This window comes from Enoplosus armatus, chromosome 8 (assembly GCF_043641665.1).
Source record: "Enoplosus armatus isolate fEnoArm2 chromosome 8, fEnoArm2.hap1, whole genome shotgun sequence".
Taxonomy (NCBI): domain Eukaryota; kingdom Metazoa; phylum Chordata; class Actinopteri; order Centrarchiformes; family Enoplosidae; genus Enoplosus; species Enoplosus armatus.
The window spans coordinates 4873510-4894185 of NC_092187.1; the positions used below are offsets into that span (position 1 = coordinate 4873510).

The 20676-nt window shown below is 40.5% G+C and overlaps 2 protein-coding genes across 2 annotated transcripts in view; one reads left to right on the forward strand and one right to left on the reverse strand.

Annotated features, from left to right (window-relative positions):
- Window positions 1-587: 587 nt before the first annotated feature.
- On the reverse strand, window positions 588-1363 carry taf13 (TATA-box binding protein associated factor 13). The gene is made up of 2 exons (XM_070911063.1): window positions 1299-1363; window positions 588-1172 (listed from the first exon to the last, which is right to left on the reverse strand). The coding sequence occupies exon 2, from the start codon at window positions 1169-1171 to the stop codon at window positions 797-799; it is 375 nt and encodes a 124-aa protein (XP_070767164.1). The 5' UTR covers window position 1172; window positions 1299-1363; the 3' UTR covers window positions 588-796.
- A 109-nt stretch (window positions 1364-1472) lies between these two features.
- LOC139288456 (collagen alpha-1(XX) chain) overlaps window positions 1473-20676 on the forward strand; it is a 42406-nt gene continuing 23202 nt past the window's right edge. Inside the window, exons 1-13 of the mRNA XM_070909759.1 lie at window positions 1473-1527; window positions 2582-2791; window positions 3015-3165; window positions 3666-3729; window positions 3856-3928; window positions 5301-5469; window positions 5846-5929; window positions 6672-6847; window positions 7159-7288; window positions 7535-7659; window positions 12703-12814; window positions 15148-15252; window positions 18593-18736. Coding sequence (XP_070765860.1) covers window positions 2681-2791; window positions 3015-3165; window positions 3666-3729; window positions 3856-3928; window positions 5301-5469; window positions 5846-5929; window positions 6672-6847; window positions 7159-7288; window positions 7535-7659; window positions 12703-12814; window positions 15148-15252; window positions 18593-18736 — 1444 coding nt within the window. The 5' untranslated portion in view covers window positions 1473-1527; window positions 2582-2680. The remainder of the gene's footprint in view (window positions 1528-2581; window positions 2792-3014; window positions 3166-3665; window positions 3730-3855; window positions 3929-5300; window positions 5470-5845; window positions 5930-6671; window positions 6848-7158; window positions 7289-7534; window positions 7660-12702; window positions 12815-15147; window positions 15253-18592; window positions 18737-20676) is intronic.

Consider the following 20676-nt stretch of genomic DNA (forward strand, 5'->3'; position numbering starts at 1 on the left):
TTTATGGTCTGTGTAAAAAGTTTGTTTTGAGGAATATCAATAAAATCTGTTTATTTCTTCTTTTTGTCCATTTTGTTTGAACCCACAGCCAGTTTTGTCTTCATCACTAGATTGTCTGACGAACACACTGTAGACATTTAAAGGGTGACTGCTGTCTCAAGTGGGGTGCAAGGTGGTCCGCGCCTGGAGAGGACACTCAAAAGTTCCACCAGCGTTGCTTTAATAAATACCGGGGTATTGATCAAACTTGTTCTTCTGGAAAGCCCCCCCCCGACTGTGGTTAACTAATGTCATTGTGCAGTTCAATAAGGGTTCAAGAAATCACATTTTTCCAGATTCAAAAGGTGACGTCTTTAACTGTCTTGTTTTGTCCTACGAACACTCCACACTAAGAGCTGTGGTTTGATGATGCAACTTGAAAGTGTTGGCTGTTCTTAAAGCATCTAGGTGAGTGCAGTATGATACTGCCATTTTGAAGCTTCAGTTGATTTGTTCTTGAGACGTTGAGTAATAAATGTCCCTGCCGAGATCTAAGGAGTGGTCTCCTCTGGTGCTCACATTAACATGATTGACTGGGCGTATCAGAGCAGAGTGCAAGTTACTTTATTGAAACAGTCCCAGACAGCATGACATCAGGTATCTGTAGCCTACAGCACTTGCTCATCACTGTCACGCCACCGTATAAAACAATGTACATCACATGTCACACAAACACTGACTTTAAACTGCATGTCAGTCATTAAAAAGAAATGAACCGCCAAATTAGATGGAGGTGAAAGAGTGCCCCGTGGTCAGATTACGAGCCGTAATTTGCTTCGTCGAAAGCCTTCCGGGCTCTCTTCAGCTCTTCGTTCATGGTCAGCAGGTCTTTGACTCTGGCGAACTTCCTGGGGTCCTTGCGAATCAGGAAAACGATGTCCTCCACCTGGACGCGGCCCTGGCGTCCGATGGACATGGCTTTGTGGGTCATTTCCGTGATGAACTCGATCACCAGGTCCTCCAAGATATCCACAGACTCCGTGTACGGGTTCTGGTCGTCTCCAAATCCGTACATCATACACCGGAGCTCCTTGGAGAAGAGCCTCTTTCTCTTCCCGTGGCCGACATCCATTCCGCCGGATCCGTCCTCCAGCTCATCGTCGAAGCCAGTCTCGTCCTCCTCATCCGCCATTCTGCAAAAAAAAACACGCGGACAGATTAGCGGACATTACAAGCAGTAACATATATGTTAACATTATATTAAATTTGTTATAATGTTAAGTTAAACACAACGAATCATTTCGAGCCAAAAGCATTACCTTTCTCGCTAAGCGTAGTGTCACAACACAACAGCCTGTGGCCTCTGTTGACTTCCGCCTGTTTCTTCGACTGCGGAAGTGATTTGTGGAGAAAAACGTTTCCTGTAGAAAATACTGCCCCTTGCTGTTCATTTCCTTCAACTACGTTGTCCCCCGAATAATGATCCGCATAGCGTTGCACCACAAAGTTTGCACATGTTGCTCAGCCATACTATCAACACGACTGACGGTAGGTTTCTTTAACAGCAATATTTCTCTGCCGGTTTGTTTGCTGCGGGCAAAGGCCAAACTCAATTAAAAAAGATGACAATTTAAAATAGCCGTGTCTGTGTGGATCACCGCCTAGCTACATTGTAAATGTGCTAGCTAAGTCCGCGTGTGTGTGTGTGTGTGTGTGTGTGTGTGTAAACTTAATTTACGCATTTTCATTTCATTTTGTTGCACATTGTGCGCATATATTTTAGTTATAAAAAACATGGTTGGCGGTAGAGAGCACTGACAACCAAAATAACAAAGTCAAAATGTATTCAATCATACTACTTCTTGGTGGGCGACGTTGATGCCGAATGAAATAATGGTTCACACTGACTCAAGCAAGGTCATAGGTCTTAATGCATGTGACTTGTAGATGGTAAATAAACACGTCGACTGTTAATGGAGAGATTGATCAATGCAGTTCAGTATGAGGGTGGCGTCATATGGAAATGACACGTCCCGGTGTACTCTGTCACTAGTTGCAGCAGCAGCAGCAGGCGAGCGATGATGTCGAAAGCTTAACCTAGCGTACTTTCTACGTCAAGAAATAACTACTTCTTTATTTTTGTGTCGACTTAGCTACTTAACCTATGTCAACAATACAATACCGGTTTATATAGCAGGCTAATGTCAACTAAGTTAATGGGGTAACGTTGTAGTTAACCAAGAGAACAGCTGGACCTGTCAAACTTAGCCAAACAACCATTTGGTGAGGGAACCGTCACCTTAGCTACTGGTGAGTTCATCAGCTAGCGTGTTAGCCGATGCTGTCTGATTAATAATAGGAAACTAACTCACTTCCTGTTCTGTGGGCTTAACATTGGGTACGTAGTGGTTGTCAAACTTGGGCTATGTTAACACTAATGTTGCCATTAAACTGACGTCGCGGCAGGCTTATTTATAACTCTGATAACCATGTATCCACTTGTTCAGCTGTAATATTACTGCATACAAATGCAACCAAACCCAAACCTTGTTTCTCTCCCCCCCACCTCCTCCCTTCTCTCCCTCCTCTGCCTCTCTGAAAGCAATCCTCCATGGGTGTTAAGACGGGGCACTGATTCTGTTTGGAGATGCGTTTTCTACAGTAGCTGTCTTTTCTGGACAGCTGGTCCTGGCAGCCCTGTATGGCGTGCCCTGTCCAGTTCCTTTGCCGGGGCCTTCGCACTGTGGGTTTAGTTCTCCTGTACTATGTCTTCTCTATAGGCATCACCTTCTATAACAAATGGCTGATGAAGGTAAGTGTTCATGCATGGTTTCATTTGGGATGATTCATGAAAATCAAAGCTGAATTTCTTCTTTTGTTGTCTGGTGATCCAGGTTAACCTAGCCCTAGCCCTTCTCTCTTGGAGGAGGTTTTAAGCAGGCCATCTCCCAGTGTCTCAGGGTTCAGGACCCCGAGAAGACCACTGGACTCCACTAGGCCCTCCTAGATGACCCTGTCCCGTTTCTCTCTCTCAGGGCTTCCACTATCCCCTCTTCATGACGTTAGTCCACCTCACCATCAACTTCTGCCTGTCGGCTCTGACGCGACGGGCCATGCAGTGCTGGACAGGGAAACCCCGCATCATTCTGAGCTGGAGATATTACCTCCGTAAAGTGGCTCCCACGGGTGAGATTTTACCTAACTGTTCAGAAGGCAGCACACAGCTTTCAGAGAACACAGAATTAGAAAAGATCAGCTCTTATCATGTTCACTTACTGACTAAGCTTTCAGTAAAGAATACTGCTGCATACTACTGAGTAAAGTCCATAGTGATACCAACATTACATCACACCTGAGGGGATAGTTGAAGATTCTAATAAACTAATACAGCAATAAACCATCATAAACGAGCAGATTTTCTTTCTTAAAGCTAATGTTTTTTCATTTTTATGGGATTACCCATTTTCTGTTTTGTCATGCACATTAAAATATCCAATGCAGTTCTCCAGCCCAACGTTAGTAGGTTTCACTATAATTCAATTAAATGTGAACTATTACAAATCATCTGTTTTCACCTTTGATATACTGCACTCTTATTCACAATTGATAGTTGCAACATAGTGATACAAGAACATCATTTATTGCAAGTTGTTTGTCTTAAATTAAATTCTCTCCCTGTTACTCAGCCTTGGCAACAGCACTGGATATAGGACTTTCTAACTGGAGCTTCCTCTTCATCACCATTAGCTTGTAAGTTTGGGCTTTCTTAATAGAAGATATTGCTTCACTATGAACTGACAAGTCATCAGTATTGAATTTATGCAGTTATTGGATTGTTCCATCCTATTGTGCGGCTCTTATTTTGTGTCATTCAAGGTACACCATGACCAAGTCTTCAGCAGTGCTCTTTATCCTCTTTTTCTCCCTGCTCTTTAAACTAGAGGAGCCGGTGAGTCACCTTTTTTTTTTTTTTATTTAAACATTTGTGGCCACACGATGCCAGAAAGTAAACCAGTTTTGAAAGAAACATGAAAGAAACAATTCTGTCACCGCTGAATTATATCAGTTTCTACCTTATTTATGTTCCCTGTCAGACTGACAGCATAAGAGAGTGAAGTGCAGTTAGCATACAGACTCTATGTGCATGCCAGAGGAAGTGCTGTTGCAGAATTTTACCTTCACTCACTCTTCATTAAAAACACAGTTTTGAGGGTTTTTTTTTCTACCATTTCTCAATGTAACATGTGCAGCTTTTGTCACAAACCTGGCGACGACAACTAATGCCAGCATGTTTCTTAAGCGGAGAGATCTGTTAGATAATGGCTAGCTGAACAACAAAAGTAAAGATGCTTGAAAGAGATTTTCGTAAGTGAGAATGCAGAATCTATAAGATCCGTCCCTTTCAAGAACCAGCACGCAGCTGAAATAATGAAATGTACATTCCTTCTACATGTTATTCCACACAGGTCAAACATAATAGCGTAGTTGTTAGCTGCATGGCACTAGGAATAGCAATGTCAGTAGGTTGACTTTATTCTAGACTGAAATATCTCTACAGCAATGGGATGGATTGCCATGACATTTTGTATAGACATTCATGGCCTCCAGAGCATGCTGACATTAGCATTTAGCTCAAAGAACCGCTGTACCTAAGTACAGCCTCACAGAGCTGCTAGCGTGGCTGTAAACTCTTAGTCTGCTTTAAGCAAAATTCTTTCATTGCTTCATCTGGATATGTAAAATATTTCCTGATGCATGAATTTAACATGAAAAAGAGAGATGATCATCGGGACATGGAAACATATTTGTGGTGCTGTATATGTGGGTTGTGTAGTTTAGCTAACTAGTTAATGTTTACATACTGTACTATCTACACTAGCTATTGTATTTATGCTGGATTATTACAGCCAGCTATGGACAGCTAAACAAGCCACAAGCTAAACTGATCACACTATTAGTGGCAAATTCAGCTCCCAGTAAAGAACACAAGAGAGCTAAAGCATTCCAACATGGCCGCCAGAGGATGTGTTACTGAAAAGCCCACTCAAAATCTTTACGCAATAAAATACATGCAATATACTTTAAAGTGCGTGTGGTTGTCACAAATAATGTCACAAATATTTAGTACCACTTCAACTTCTATGGAGCATTTTCCCTGTGGAGAATTATTGTCATAGCAACCGACAGATCAGAAAGTGCAGGGGACCTCAGCTTTCCCCACTTAGTTCGATCAGCGTCCTACTTATTTTATTTTCTATTTTTTTCTGTTTTTTTTCTCTTGCTGCTCCTCACCGTCTCTCTCTTCTGTCCCTTTTGACCAGAACCCATTCCTGATCGTGGTGGTCCTGCTGATCTCCAGCGGTCTGTTCATGTTTACGTTTGAGTCGACCCAGTTCAACCTGAAGGGCTTCATCATGGTGCTGCTGGCATCTTTCATAGGGGGGATCCGCTGGACCCTCACTCAGGTCCTCATGCAGAAAGCAGAGCTGGGTCAGTGTTGAGTCACTGTCAAACTGAAAATGATGAATGTGCTGCATGTGGAGCGGTCCTGTTATAGTAGCTTTGCTTGTGGGTATTTTAGCAACATTAACACCTAAATTCAAATCTGACTGTAGGCTTCGGAGATAGGTAAATAGATACGTTGTTTAATATCACCCCAATCAAAACAGTGTATTCATCATGCAGCTAAGAGAAGAATCAAACACAATATAACCTCTGACACGACTATTCAGTACATCTAAATTTGCGTTTATGTTTTGCTGTAACAGTGAGAAAGATGATTTTAAAACGTTGACACTCATGCAAACTTATTACCACATTTTCCATCGCTGCAAACTTTTATTTTTCATGTGGTATTTTCCTCCAGGCCTTCAGAACCCAATAGACGCCATGTACCACTTACAGCCTCTCATGTTCGTCGGCCTCTTTCCCCTCTTCCTGTTTAATGAAGGTGAGTATCGTCTTGAGCTGTGGTTTCTCCTCCTCTGCCTCCTATCTCTTGTCACTGCAGTAAACTAAACTCTATAGCCATAATGATGCTATTTCAGGTTTGTCAATTATTCCTATTTCATAGACTTCTCTGTACAGAGCAATGGTCATTTTCCTCATAAAACCGTCAACATAGGGTGTGTCCCAACTGGGACAGGCTTAAGAAAAAACATAGGGGTATATATTTTTTAGGGATAAATTATATGCACTTCAGTCAAACTATCAATCTACTTTCTCTTCTCTATATTTGTCGGGTAAATAAAAATAGCATTTAACCTGTATTAAAAATATATAGATGCAGAGGAGGTACAGTACTTTTTCAGCCCTGAGTAACGTCTGCAGGTATTCCCTTCAGGCTGCATTCAGCACCAACGCCCTACACCATCATAATAAGGCAGTGCAGCCAAATCCATGTTCATAGTCAGACTGACCCATTGTAGTCGCACTAACAAAAGGGAATTTTAACCATATTAATCCAACTACGTTTCCATATATGTCATATATCTGAACTTTGTGATACACACAGCAACATTGGTAACATGCTTCACTCTGTCTTTTCTAATGTATCGTCACCTACAAATGCCCCCAAGTTCATAAGTAAACCTTTGCTGTTTGACTTGAAAATCCTGGAATATGAATGGACAAGTCTTATGATCAACGCATGGAAACATCGGTGTAGACTCTCCTCTCTGTCTTGTTTCCAGGGCTGAGCCTCAGTACCTCAGAAAAGTTATTCCGGGTGACAGAGCTCTCACCTCTCCTGTATTCACTCTTCACACTGAGTATCGGCGGCGTACTGGCCTTTGGTTTAGGCTTCTCAGAGTTCCTGCTCGTCTCCCGAACCTCCAGCCTCACATTATCCATATCAGGGATCTTTAAGGTACCTTTTAATCCTGTGTGTGGTATGAATCAGTCAAAATAAGCCAACAAAGCTAGAGAGCTGTCTTGGCTTTTGGTGCTTATGGGTAGACTAATAAGCCAATGCACACGTTTTTAAACTGTACTAGAACTTAATTGTGAAAATTTTGCTGAGGATCTGGGCACACAAAGCTGTCTCCATTTTTTATCTGTCCAAAAACTTTTGTTTTCTGTTGCATACAGAGCATTACATCTTTGTAAAACCTCATGGGGCTGCAGCGTTCTGATCTAATGCCCCCTCTCATTCATTTTTAATGCCTTGTTTTCCTGCAGGAGGTGTGCACTCTGCTTTTGGCAACATCTCTGATGGGAGACAAAATGAGCATGCTTAACTGGCTGGGATTTGCTGTGTGTCTGTGTGGCATTTCATTGCATGTAGGACTCAAGACATATTATTCCAAAAGTAAGTGCTCATTTTATTGTTATTGTTCATTATACTGTTAAAATTTTGTTTTGGAATTAACCTATCAAGAGTCAAATATTTACTAATCCCCCTCCAGACCCGTTTAATGATAGAATATTCATGTATATATCTTGTGTCTTATGTTTTCCCCCAAAATATTAACCTAAGCTTATCCAAAGGCACAACAAGCAAAATGTTGTGTGATGATAATGTTGACAATGTCAATGTTGTGATATTTTCCATCAGATAAGGGCCCGTCTTTAAGGCAGCTCAACAGTAAGAGCCCAGAGCTCGAGCTGCCGTTACTGCGGCAGAACGGAGACGAAAGAGAGGATTCGGCAGCTGATGAAGATGAGGAACAAGAAATCACTCTTCACTGACAGCACAGGACATGCGGGCCAATGAAGTCTAGACTGTCTCCCGTCAGGTGGTTTGAACAGTGACGTCAAAGCTGTGGAGCTTCCAGAAACTGTACTGTTTGGGACACACTGCCACAAAAAGAGGGAATAGCCTCTTGAGCTCTTTCTTCCGCCGGTCATGTCTTCAGGCCAGGGCCTCATTATCAGCTGTACATGAACTGTGGACTTGACACAAGTTATGATCTTTTGCCTTAGGGGGACTTCAGAAATGTAGCTAATACATCCAAGTGTCAGCAAAGTATGATGTATGGAGAGAGAGTGTGTCACAGCTTTAAAGGGATACTTTGACTACTTTGATACTTTGAGAATAAGCTGAAGGATAAATGCAGAAACTAAGTGTCAACAACAACTAGAATTTGAAGTGTCCCGTTAATGCAGAGTGGGACCTAACTTCGGATTACTTTATTTATTTCCCTCAAATGTGTAGCCTGGTTCCCCAGAAAATAACATCATTAAGGTATTTTGTGTAAAAGCAAGATAAATAGTATATATATAATATAGTTCCTCAGATCCCTATTTTTATAGATGGCTTTGCTGTTGTTCTTTGTGGGCTGAGTTCAAAGATAACAATACAATTTAATACAGATCGATCATTAAGGTCATCAATTAATCCGCTGGTTATTTTCTTGATTAATCGAATAATTGTTTGTTCTAACACATTTAGGACAAAACGTTTATCACAATTTCCTAAACCCTAAGGTCACATCACAAATTGTGTGTTTTGTCCAACAGTCCAAACCCAAAGATATTCAGGTACTATCACGTGAGACAAAGGAAGCAGCAAATCCTCACATTTCAGAAGCTTTTGAGAAACTTGGGAATGTTTGGCATCTTTGCTTGAAAAATAATGAATTGACTGTTTCAGTCCTAGAAGTCAGCTCTATGTCATCTGAAAGTTCAGGCCTCAAATGTGACAATGATAAAATAACTATGGTGTCAAGCCACATGAGTCAGACCCCTGAATAGAGTTAAATAGACACTTTGATGTGTACTGCACTATTATGGTCAGAATTATGTCAGGTTTGATTGCAGAGAGGCCCTCTGAACATGTGGTAATTTTAATACAAGTCTACTTCAAAGTCTAGCTCTGCTAGCTGAAAAAAAACATTAATTTTAATTAAGTAATGAGCTGCAGGGCTGGGGACTGTTGAATATTGCATCTGAAATGATTGGTCTCCAGCCAGTCATTATTAGAAGAGATGTGAAATGACTGTACCTTAATGTGCCTTGTTAACATAGCTGTCAAGGAGACCACTTTTAAAGAGCTATTTTCAAATTGCCAGTAATGATGTAGCTGAAGTATGTGCGCCATTTATGAAGTCAACTTTTTGAATGTTTTTTGTCATGATTTTCTGTAAAATGTAGCATTGTTGCAATACATGCAGAATAAAGTAGAAAAAAAAGTCTGATTTATTTATTGCAGAATAAATATATGTGATAACTAACATGTGTAGCACACTTTAAAAATCTCATATATGTCCCCTTCTTCCTTATCAACTTAGACTTTATTGCATTCCTGGCCATCACATTGATTACCCAGTTTACCTAGAGTCAGGATCACTTAACCTGATTAACTCCTGCAGGGAGCACATGTCTCCACGATTCTGCTCACTGCAGTGAAGTTAAACAAATAACTTCTTAATTACCAGCCCTGCCGCTTGTTTACCTGCCAGCCGAGATTCATGTGGTTCAGCCTCAGAAAATATTCCAACACTGCTGTTTGGAAATTATTTCAGCATACACTAATGCAGTCTTCTGTGACGGAAAGTGTAATATGGTCACTGAAATGCCTACAGAAATACTTGGCAATCCCATGTCACACACAGGGTCTAAGGATAGAGGTTGTTGTATGCTGTGCAGGTTGTAAAGCCTCTGGATGCAAATTTGTGACAATGGGCATTAAAAATAAGATAAAGATCAATTCTGTGTTATAGTTAAGTGACAAGATTGCATCCTATGAATGGCACAGGGCAGGTATACCACAGTGTGTGCTGACTTCTACTGGCCGTGTTTGCTCTGTAGAGGACTCTATAGCCTTCCGAGGAGCACCACGCCCATGGTGGAGCAGCAGGAGGGCCTTGCTTCTCGGGTTTCACTCAAAGGCGTTCAGACACAACCTGATGCGGGGAGCTGGCCGCACAGTTTAGCGGAACTGGCGCGCGTGTTGACATCCCACCTCTGGAATGCCGTGTGGAGTCTCTCTGGAGGAATAACGTGGACACACCGAACAGCCAGGTAAGAGCTCACCTGGCGAGAAGAAGTTGTTGTGACATTGCGCTTGAGCACAGTTGTTGTTGGTCCTCTCCAAGTGCTGTGCTCTCAGGTAAACCACTGGAGTGGGCTAACGATGTAACTGTTAGCTTGTTGCAGTCCATTGTTGGAAACTGTTGTAAAACAGACTAACGTCACCTGAGGAAGGGACACAGCTCATTTGAGAAAAATATACACATTAAAAATAACTGTCAGTACCTAATAATTATATAATAGAGTCAACATAAAGTCAAATATCTTGCTTTTTACGCTTTTGCAGTTATAACAAAGACGGTATCTGTGGTTATAATCATCAAAGTACGCAGTTATTAAATAACAGCTTATCATTGAACACTGCCTCTAGCGGCTAATTGCTGAATCACTTAGTAGCGGGTGCACTCAATACCTGTGCACTATACAGTCATTTGAAGTCAGCTAATGCCTCTTCATGTAAATAGAAAATGAGGTAATCAGCCAAGTCAAATAGCACCCACTAAAATCCCTGACCTTAAAAAAACTACCAATCAGCTGTATGACATTATTGAGCTCAAAATACGATCTGATTTCTGAGGTCCATTTTTATTCTGTTAGTCCTTCACCAATTGGTGCCACCTGGGTACTTGCAAGGTTCACTGGAGTCCAAGCTGTTTTGTGGTGGTGTCATTTTTACTCCCAAGTGCAGTAAAGGCATCAGTGAATGAATGTTGGCATTGACTTCCACTTAAATCTCCCTGGAGTGTGGTAATCTACAGACGCACAGTATGGCAAACGAGACCAACATCATCTTTAAGTAATTCATAGAGCGTCGTTCACATTGAATATTCCATAGACAGATCCACACATGCATGGAGGAAAAACGGACTCTTTCCAAATAGATAATCAAATACATCATGTTGGCCCAATAACACCAACATAATGGCCTGTTACTGTATTACTCGGTCAAAGTGAACTAAATATCTACTAGTGATGTGATGTGCTGTTGTCCTGATATTTATTGCTCATGTAACTCAACTGCATGCAACCAGAATCTGAAAAGTGGGGTCGGACAAAGAGGAGACTCTACCATCCTCTCAGGCAAGTAGATCCTCTGGCATTGCATGAAAATACTCATCTTTTCCTCTCTGTCCGACAGGCTGGCAGATAAGTACGCCTGACGTACGGCTCAAGTATAAACTCAGACTTGGCAACATTCAGGCAAGCAGGTACATGTGAAACATGAGAAAACATACAAAAAGAGCAGTGTAGTCACGTCACAGGCTGCACATGATGGCTGCATATCAGGTGGTCTGAGCCTTTAGGCAGGCTGGAAGTTTCTCTTTAGCTCTCTTCAGTGGTGGCCTGTCTAGTTATGAGGTATATCTAAAATACAAGTAGAAAGCTTAGTTAGGGACTCATTAATTAAAGAAAATGAATAAAGCAAAGACTCGATGTGGAATGACATAGATTTAGCATTTTTAAATAACATCCAGCATTTGATTTTTAGGACAGATTTAAAAATTCAAACTTGACAACTAACATATGTAGAAATTAAACAGCATGTTTCACGTTCATGTTTGTGTTCTTTAGTTCAGCCTGCCTTTGCTTCTCCCTTTTCTCACATCATTTTCACAGTTTCATATTGAACCCCCACTCTACCAAACAACCCTGGTTAATTCAATTTGTTCTGAACACTTCTCTCACACTCAGCCACAGATCTGTTAGCTACAGTATAATAGCTGAGCTACCAGACAGTTAATTGTAGCTTTGTTCAGCCTGCATTTTCTTGAACAATGTTCTTATTCACAAAGAGCAAATGCCAGAGTTTTTGCCCTTGTTTTCCAAAGAGCACCTGCCTACACAACTTAGAATCATTTTCCTGCAGCTTTCCAGAGTACATTTATCTTTTTTGTTGGAGTCAGGCCTTTGAAATATGAAAATGAGCTGTGGTCATTGAATGTTTTGATTCATTGATTCATGATCCCACAAATACAAATGACATCCCGCTGTGATGTCCCTATGCAGATGTATTGTCGCAGAGTGGAAACAATGGCTCTAAACAACTGTTGTACTCGACATAATATATATATATAGTATGTGCAGTCACAGGATCCAGAATTAGTTGAAGGCATTGTGTTTCCTGTTAAATGTTGTCCCTCTCAGACAGAGGCGTGTTAGTTTTATGGCCTCTTCAAGTGCTGCGTGTTTGTAAATATTACAGCCCTGTGTGTGTCATTAGCTGTGTGAAGTTTGAGGGTCTGTAATGGGGACAAGCACCGAAGCACCTGTAGTCTGGGTCAGCAGTAAAAGAGTTCCCATGGGAAAAGGTGACAGGTTGCATTTGCGGGCGCCAGGTTTTTTTCTTTTTCTTTTTTTACCAAAATTAAATTTTATTTTATCTGCCACCTCTTATGGTAGCATGAAATCTGTTCAAAAGCCACTAAATCTTTTTAGAAATCCACAATGTCAGAATATTTTACTCTCTTCATGATCGATTCATCGTCAGAATATAGTGAATAATGCTAAAAGATGACGTATTCAAATTCCTTGTTTGATCCGAAATAATCCGAAACACAAATATATTCACTTTGCTATCATGGAAAAGAAAGAAAAGCAGCAAATCTTCACATTTGAGAAACTGGAACAAGTGAATGCTACTATTACGACTATTTGACTCTACGCAGTTAATTGACTACTGTATATATAATAAATAAATGCAAAAATGTAAAGTATATGAAATATTCATAGCATTGTTTTTCATGTTTCTAGGCTCCACTCATGTCTCCTCACCTCCTTGCTTCATCATCATCATCATTCTGGCTTATGCTGTGTTTCCTGCTCAGTGTCCTCCTGCTGCTCTCCACAGGGGTCCATGGCCAAGGTAGAGAGCCTTTCACAACCATTTGATTACTATTGGGACAGGAGGGTTATGTCACATACACAGCGAGTGATGATTGAGATGCACAGCATGCTGTCAGGGTCTTTACATCTTTTAGATAACTATAACCAATAACATTAGTATATAACATCTCACAAAAGTCAATCATTTTATGTATTTTAATACAAGCTTCCCCATTTACTATGGTGTATTTTTCACCTTAATAGTTTATACATAATGTTTACCATTTTGTTATGTTGTTTGCAGTCGCTCATCGCATTAGAGATGCTTGTAAAGCAGATAGTTCATCAGCTGTGTCCCAAATCACTCCCTGTGTTCATTTATCCACTATACAGTGCCCTCAAAATTCCTACAATGCAATGCTCCATTATATAGGGAGGGGTGAATGAGTGAACAAGGGAGTTATATCTGACATAGCCAAATGCTTGCTTAGCAAACATGCACACCTTTACTGTTGCACAAAATACAATGCACCTCATGCAAGAACAAACAGATTTGTGGCACAAACGAGTGATTTAACAGAACCAATTTTCTCATATTTAGAATTTACTCTTGGGTATGAACTAAATTTACAAGTGGTTCAGACCTCTTGTAGCGTTCATACATAGAGTTTAAATATGATGCAGGCATGAACTGAAATACAATATATAACCAAACAATGATCTTGTTCACCAGATCATCATCATGGCTTGCCAATCCACTGAGAGGTTTTTAAGATTTTATTTTTACATATTTTATGTCCCTGACTGTCACATCCTGTTGACCGCCTCTCACATTAGCCATGGGACGCTTTGCTTTAGAAAGACAGTTTTTAGCCTCTAACTTGTCAGACCATTCCCTCTTTATGTCTGTGACTGATGGCACGTTTGACAGCTGTACGGCACTCTAATACTACCATACTGACACTGCTAAACTTGTTATCTTTCTGTCTGCCAGTTTCCGACAGCAGGACTTGACGCTGAAACTCGTCCACAAACAGAGTGGAGCAGGCAACCTTCTATAGCTTTATCACCAAAGCTCACATGAACAGGTGGCATTCATCAGGCTGAAGCGAGTTTGTGCAGTTTAGAGAGTTTGATGAATCCGATTTGGAACACAAGTAAACCTCAGAAAAAAAGAGAGATTTAGGATAAGAATACAAAAATGTTCTTGCAAGAGGCCGAATGTGCAAAGCCTATTACCATATGTGTAAGAGTTATTTATACAGAGGTTACTACTTGGCAATTGAATAACATTTGTTATCATTTTCGTTTTGATTCTTACTAATTAATAATACAAATGTAATTAATATGCAATTTTTTTTAAATATATAGTTTCTACTGCTGGTAGAGCAATGCGTCAGTTTTTCAATTTCTATATTTATTTCATGGTTGCTTTATACTACATTTCATAAAAGAAACAATCTGCGAGACTCAAAGGGCTTATTATTTCAGTGCTGAACTAAAGAATAAAGACCACAACCAGCTGCTCTTGTCCCACAAATCAGGGAGTACAACACAGTTACTGTACTTGTCTGCATATCTGCCCGCCTGTGTGGAAGAGTTGTTGTTGTTAGTGGGTCTGTTAGACCTTGACCTCAGTCTCTCTAAATCCCCATTAGAGCCTATCTGATCTTCTGCCAGGCACAGAGGAAGATGAGGACCCTCCAGAGGCTCCTGGCCCAAACACACACACACACTCACAGACACACACACACACACACACACACAGATGCATACATACATACATGCGAGTCAGAAAAGGATCTGTTGAGTGCTGAAGGTCATGAAGACAAAGTTCTGTGATTCATGCTCTTCTTGTCTTCTTTGCTTCCGCTTTCTCCCTCCCCCTCCTCATCTTCCTCTCCATCTATTATCCCGCCACATAGTACATACAAAACCCTGACACACTGTAACTCTGTGACGTTCCTTTGACATGACCTATGACCCTCCAGTCCCCGACCAGCGTCCTGTTCCTGTTTCTATACCAGACAAGAGGACAGGGCGTGCTTTGATGGATGGAGAGGCAGCTGGAGAGAGGGATGGTTGGAGGGCGGGAGGTTAGAAACATGAAAGACACTGCTTGTTGGGAAACCCCTGCTGGAAATTATGGAGATGAAGTCGAAACAAGAGATGGATTTTGGGAGAAGGAAGTGAGAGGGGTTAGGGTGGAATGATGAAAGTTTCACAGCTTGTTTTCCTCTTTCAAAAGTCTGCAACTGTCATGCTCTCCTCTTTCTCTTGACCCAAATCCTTGACTAGACATCATGCACACACGCATATTTCAGAACCAGATTTTTTCATGGTTTTCTTCCCTTTGTCTCTGTGAATGTCAAGGTCGTCTTAAGCTGACGGTGCTGTCTGAGGACAGACTACAGATGAAATGGAAGGAAGCCGATGGACCCGTTCAGGGCTACAAGGTCCGAGTGAGACCCATTTCAGGTGAGACTGTTCTGGCAGTGTTGAAAGCTATCAGGTGTGAAGTTTTCACATAACCGAAATTACTTGATAACATAGATTCACAAAACAGGTGTGACTTCACCTACGATATATTCAGTTCCTCGAAGCTCAAATATGCTTTTACAATAAAAAAGATATGTCAAGATATATCGTACTTTGGGGCAATAAAGTATTCTATACATTTGAGAAAGCAAATTTGTGCAGTATCCCCACAGCTCATTTGTGATTTTCACCCCCATGATGTGCTGCCATGCCACTCTAAGGGGTTCAAGAGTGATGTATAATAATTGTGCAAGTTCATGTTTGACACAGTATATGGTCAAACATATATGTACACCCTTGTCTACATACTTTTGTGTACGTCTAGTCTTGGCCTAGGCCCCTTAATTCCAATTAAGGGAAATTGAGATGCCACAGCATGTTTTAGACAACAGTGTGCTTCTCTGCGTCCTGTTTCAACATCACAATGACACCGTGACAAAGCAAGATAATAAGGAAGTTATTTTATGAGATTTGTGTGGAGGAACAGTGCGCAACCTCACTGATGCTCTTATGGATGAATTGGAATGGAATGGGCAAATGAGTGCTGGCAGAAAAAATTAACAAACTAATTATTTCTACTGAGACCTTTTTTTTGTTGTTGTTCGCTATGTATCGGGTCTGGTCAGGTATGCTGAAGAACACTGAAGAGACTGCCTGGGGGCTTAGGGGCTCACCAGATTCATTCATGTGACTCAGACAGTAGACTCAGTGCTCGTTAGCCTGAGGAGTTTGGTGGACACGTTGCTGCAGTTTGATGGATAGCTAGACTACTTTTAGTGCCTATTAGCGTTATTGATTATTTTGCATCATGATTTGTGATTTGTGGCAATGTCTATTACAATCATGGATCACAGCACAAGAACTGCGTCTCTATTTTTGCTTGTAAGTGAACAAATGCACAGAATGATTATCATGGTGAAAGTTTACCCCATAATCCTCTGAAAGTTAAAGGTGTATTTATTGTAAAATACAGTAGTAGCCTCCATGCTACACACACAGAAACAGTTTAAACAAATATTAAAATATTTTAAATTAGAATAGAATAAAACAATAAAATAGGCAATAAAATAGAACAAAGTATATAAAAGGAAGAAATTTGATATATATATATATATATATATATATATATATATATACAGCATATACACACACATAAAAACAAAAATGAAAAGAAATGCGAAAAGTGGCCAAAATCTCTGAACTCTTAATTATAAAGGGAGTAGTGAATGAGTGAATGAGATGGTGAGTTTGGACACAGCCTTGGATTCAAAAGAAAACAAGATTGCATTGCAACATCAGATAAAATCCTCTGTGACTTATTTCCCTTCATAACCTTTCATGTTCAGGTGAAACCTGGGCTGAAATTTCATGTAAATCTGCATGCTGTTGTGTTCAAACTAGTTAAAAGATATACTGTATTTCTGCACATGCTGTACAAAAGAGATGCGTTGTGTAAACCATTGAGGTAATGTGTCAGCTCTCTTGCTTCACAGGTGGTGGTTTGGATGCAGCTCCTCCCCTCCTCCTTCTCATCTGTGATTCTTCCTGCCCCTCTAACTTCTTCCTTAACATTGTTTTCCCTCCGTCACCCTCTTATCTCCCATTCCACGCTGAGCAGCTAAGCCCAGGCACGTCTAAAAGAGAGACAGAGGGGGGCTTAGAAGAAGAATTCAGTCCAACACCACACTTGAGGTGTAGGGTCCAGGTGGAGGGGGGGGGACAGTAAGAGGATGGAAAGGTGGTGTAGATGAGATTAAAGGGCGGAAGGCAGTACAATTCTGGAGAATGTATGAAAAAGATTGGCAGTGTGTCACTTGTATAGAAAAGAGAAAGAGGTTGAGGACCAGATGGAGAAGACAGTGATTACACAGGGAGTTGCTGAAAGATTTAGCTTCAGGGAAAATGTATAGACAGTTTGCATTTAAGGCTCATTTTACTTTGGGTTTACCTACACGGATAGAGAGGATGCACTCCATATTTCACTGTTAAGATTTCTCGGGATTTCGGTCAATTTAATCAGATAGAAACTGGGAATAGTGCGCATAATATAGTATAATATAATAATAAAGACTTTTCAACTCCAGTTAGACCTACAATATGATGCTTAAACATTTTTTTTGTTCACTCGCTGACTTTTGCACATTAACCTCGAGGGAAAATAGTTTGCTGAAGCCGATCTGACCCAGACATCCAAGGCCAGTAGGCTATGGCCTGGGGAGGGACTACTTATCATGTGGTCGTGTTTTGTTTGTATTCTAATAAAATATTTCAATGTTTCAATAAAAGTACATTTACTTTTACAATATAAAGAATGAAGCCAACACTTGAGTAGAAATAGTGACAAATGATATCAGAGCAAAAAGACGAAGAAGATTTAGAAATTCAGGTAACATAATTAGGAACATTAAAATGAAACAAGTTAAAGGATAAAATGATGAAGTAATATGAAACTTAGAAGAAAACCTCTTACAGGAAGCAAGTGGTTAAACACTCTTTCTAACATGGGGGCGAGCCAGGGCTGCTGCCTTTCTCCACGGCTTTACTGCTTGTATACAAGTGATTGGACTACTTATGATGATTCATTTGAAATATTTGCTGATGATACTACGGTGGCCGGGTTAGTAACGAGATCAGATGAATCAGCATATACTGTAGGAGGGAGGTGTCTGATCTTGTAAGACGGTGCAGCGATGATTGCCTTCAGCTTAATGGAAAAAGAGATGATCATAGACTTCAGGACAGGGAAATGTGGGGAACTACCTCTTGAAATTGCCAGCAAACGAAAGAGCTCACATTTTCTTGGCACTATAATGTCTGTTAAGCTTAAATGGTAAAGTTTACAAAATCTTAGTTGGATCATCAGAGATTATTTGTTTTGTGGTTTAAAAAGGTTTCAGTGGAAGTTATGGTCCAGTTTTACACATCAATTATGGAAAGCAATTACTTGTACATGTGTCTTTAGCGTATAGTTTTCTTTGTACTTTTTAATATGTTTAGGTTATTCAACTCTTGATTTATAAACCTTTGGAACTTGAATGTTTTTATGTTTTATGTATGTGTATATATATGTCTGTCCTGCATTATGAGCTCATCCTACATTCCTACTATTTGTTGCAATAAAGTGAATGCAACTCAACTTAAAAACTAAAATACTGGTTCTCTCCTGCTTCGTCTCAATATGTTTGCTGCAAAAAAGATCTTAGTTGATGTCAGGAACCCTGACTTTCCCTTTAATCCAACACAGCAGTCATTTCTCAACCAAAATACGTGTCTTTTTCAGAGGTGCCACAGCCAGAGCTGATGCTGACTACCACGCGGGGCCGGGCAACGGTGGCAGGACTGGACTCCAGTCAGGAGTACGCCCTCCAAGTCCTCGTGCTCAACGGGACGACGGAGAAACTTCTCGCAAAGCGACGATTCACCAGTAAGAAACACAGCAAGGTGGGATGGGAGAAATTAGAAAGGTTGGGAGAAGAGAGAAGAAAAGGATGTATGAAAGTGAGCAAGACTGCACATCTATATACTCCATCTTATATAATGTAGTATCTGTGGTCCTTACATTTTTTCTTCTGGTTTTTTGTGGGGTTGAACAAGGGACGTAAAACTCCACAGGCATGATGAGATGTCCAACACTGACGAGAGATAACAAGAAACACTATCGGCCCTGCTGTGAGATAACATTGGCAAGACAGCAAAGTCATATTATAGGAAGTGGTGCATTTTTGACATTCTTACACTTTCTTGGAGTGTGCAGTGGTTCCTCCAAGGCCCCACCCCATCAGTAGATGCATCAGCACACACACACAGAGTGGGTATAAATACTACTCTAGCCGGATTACAGGCTGAAATTGGGTTTTGTTTGAACTCACTGTGTATACTTACATGAGTTAAGTGTGTTCCTGGGTTGTAAATCTGCCCACTAACAGTCCTTTGTGGCTCACGTAGGCAACCATACCAGACAAATTACACAGTCAATAATAGCTTTCTGCCCACACTGTGGATGGAGCAGCTTGCAGAGAGGAGAACAGTTAGTCTTAAAGTTGGGTTTACCGGTAATTTGTTTGGATTTTGCACACTTATTGTCCTTCAGGTTATTTCAGACCTCTCTGTCTCTGGCTCCAACGCTGTTATTTCCTACGGCAGTGAAGGTGAATCCCATCACAGCTCCGTCTGTTGGTTTCCCCTGATTTGTGAGCCCCTTTAAATTTTGACATTTTATTGTTAGACTCTGATTGATAACTTCCCGGGGCTCTTATTGGATTGTATAACATGTGAATGTAGCCTGTGGTTGCTTGTGAACCGTGCTAGTGATAGTAGGTTACCGTGTCGAGTCGAGCGTGTCCAGGCAGGTCTGAAAAACCTGCCAACTTGGAAATTCGTAACACTGGCTGTCATGTTGGAATGGTGGCAGTCTGGGAATTCCTTCCTGATGCGTCTTTGCTTTCCCATCTGCTCTAACCCCCTCTGGGCCCAGCGCTTATTTTAAGCCATGCTAGTGATAGTAGGTTACTGTGGCAATTCTTACTTCCTTGGAAATTTCACCCTCAATTTGCTGTTGTTGACCTTGTCTCTTAACTCCAGGCAAGGATTTGCCAACAGGACCTGGCGGAGTAATATAACATCAAACATGCTCCGTCTTTGCCTCTGGCATGTTCACGTTTATCTCTCTGATCTCAAACCTACCTAGTACTGAAATCCAATGCAAATAGATTTGACACAAACAATTGTGACTGGCAGTGTTAATGTACTTGGTCATCAAATAAAAGTCCTGCATTCAAATTTTTTAATTTAAGTAAAAGTACAGAAAGTATTAGCATCAAACTACCAAAAGTAAAAGTACTCATTATGCAGAATGGTCTATTTCAAAATAAAGTATATTATATTATTGGATTATAATCATTGATGCATTCATGTGTAGGCATCACTTTAAAGTTATAGCTGGTGAGGGTGGGCCAAACTTTACTTTATATACTGGTGGAGAGCTTGTGAGTGTCCACCTGTAAATTATTAGATAACAATAATTGTCATTATAATCATACATAATTACATTTTAGATTTTATACATAATTCTAATTTGTATTGTTAATTTGTTAACTTTGCCTTTAAGGCATGCTTGAAGTTAAGCTAACTGATTGGTTTCATCTGGCTTGATCAATAGATATAATTGGGTATCATCTGCATAACAATGAAAGTTTATGGAGTGTTTTCTAATAATGTATTGGTCCGAGCACAGAACCTCGTGAAACTCTGTGACTTTAGCATGCATGGAGGATTCATCGTCAACGTGTACAAACTGAGATCGATCTGATAAATGGGATTCAGATTTCCTGCACCACTGGCAGTAATGTTATATGAATTAATTTA

Excerpts from the sequence above, each read along its gene's own strand:
- taf13 (XM_070911063.1), bottom strand. The coding sequence starts at position 1,171 with ATGGCGGATGAGGAGGACGAGACTGGCTTCGACGATGAGCTGGAGGAC.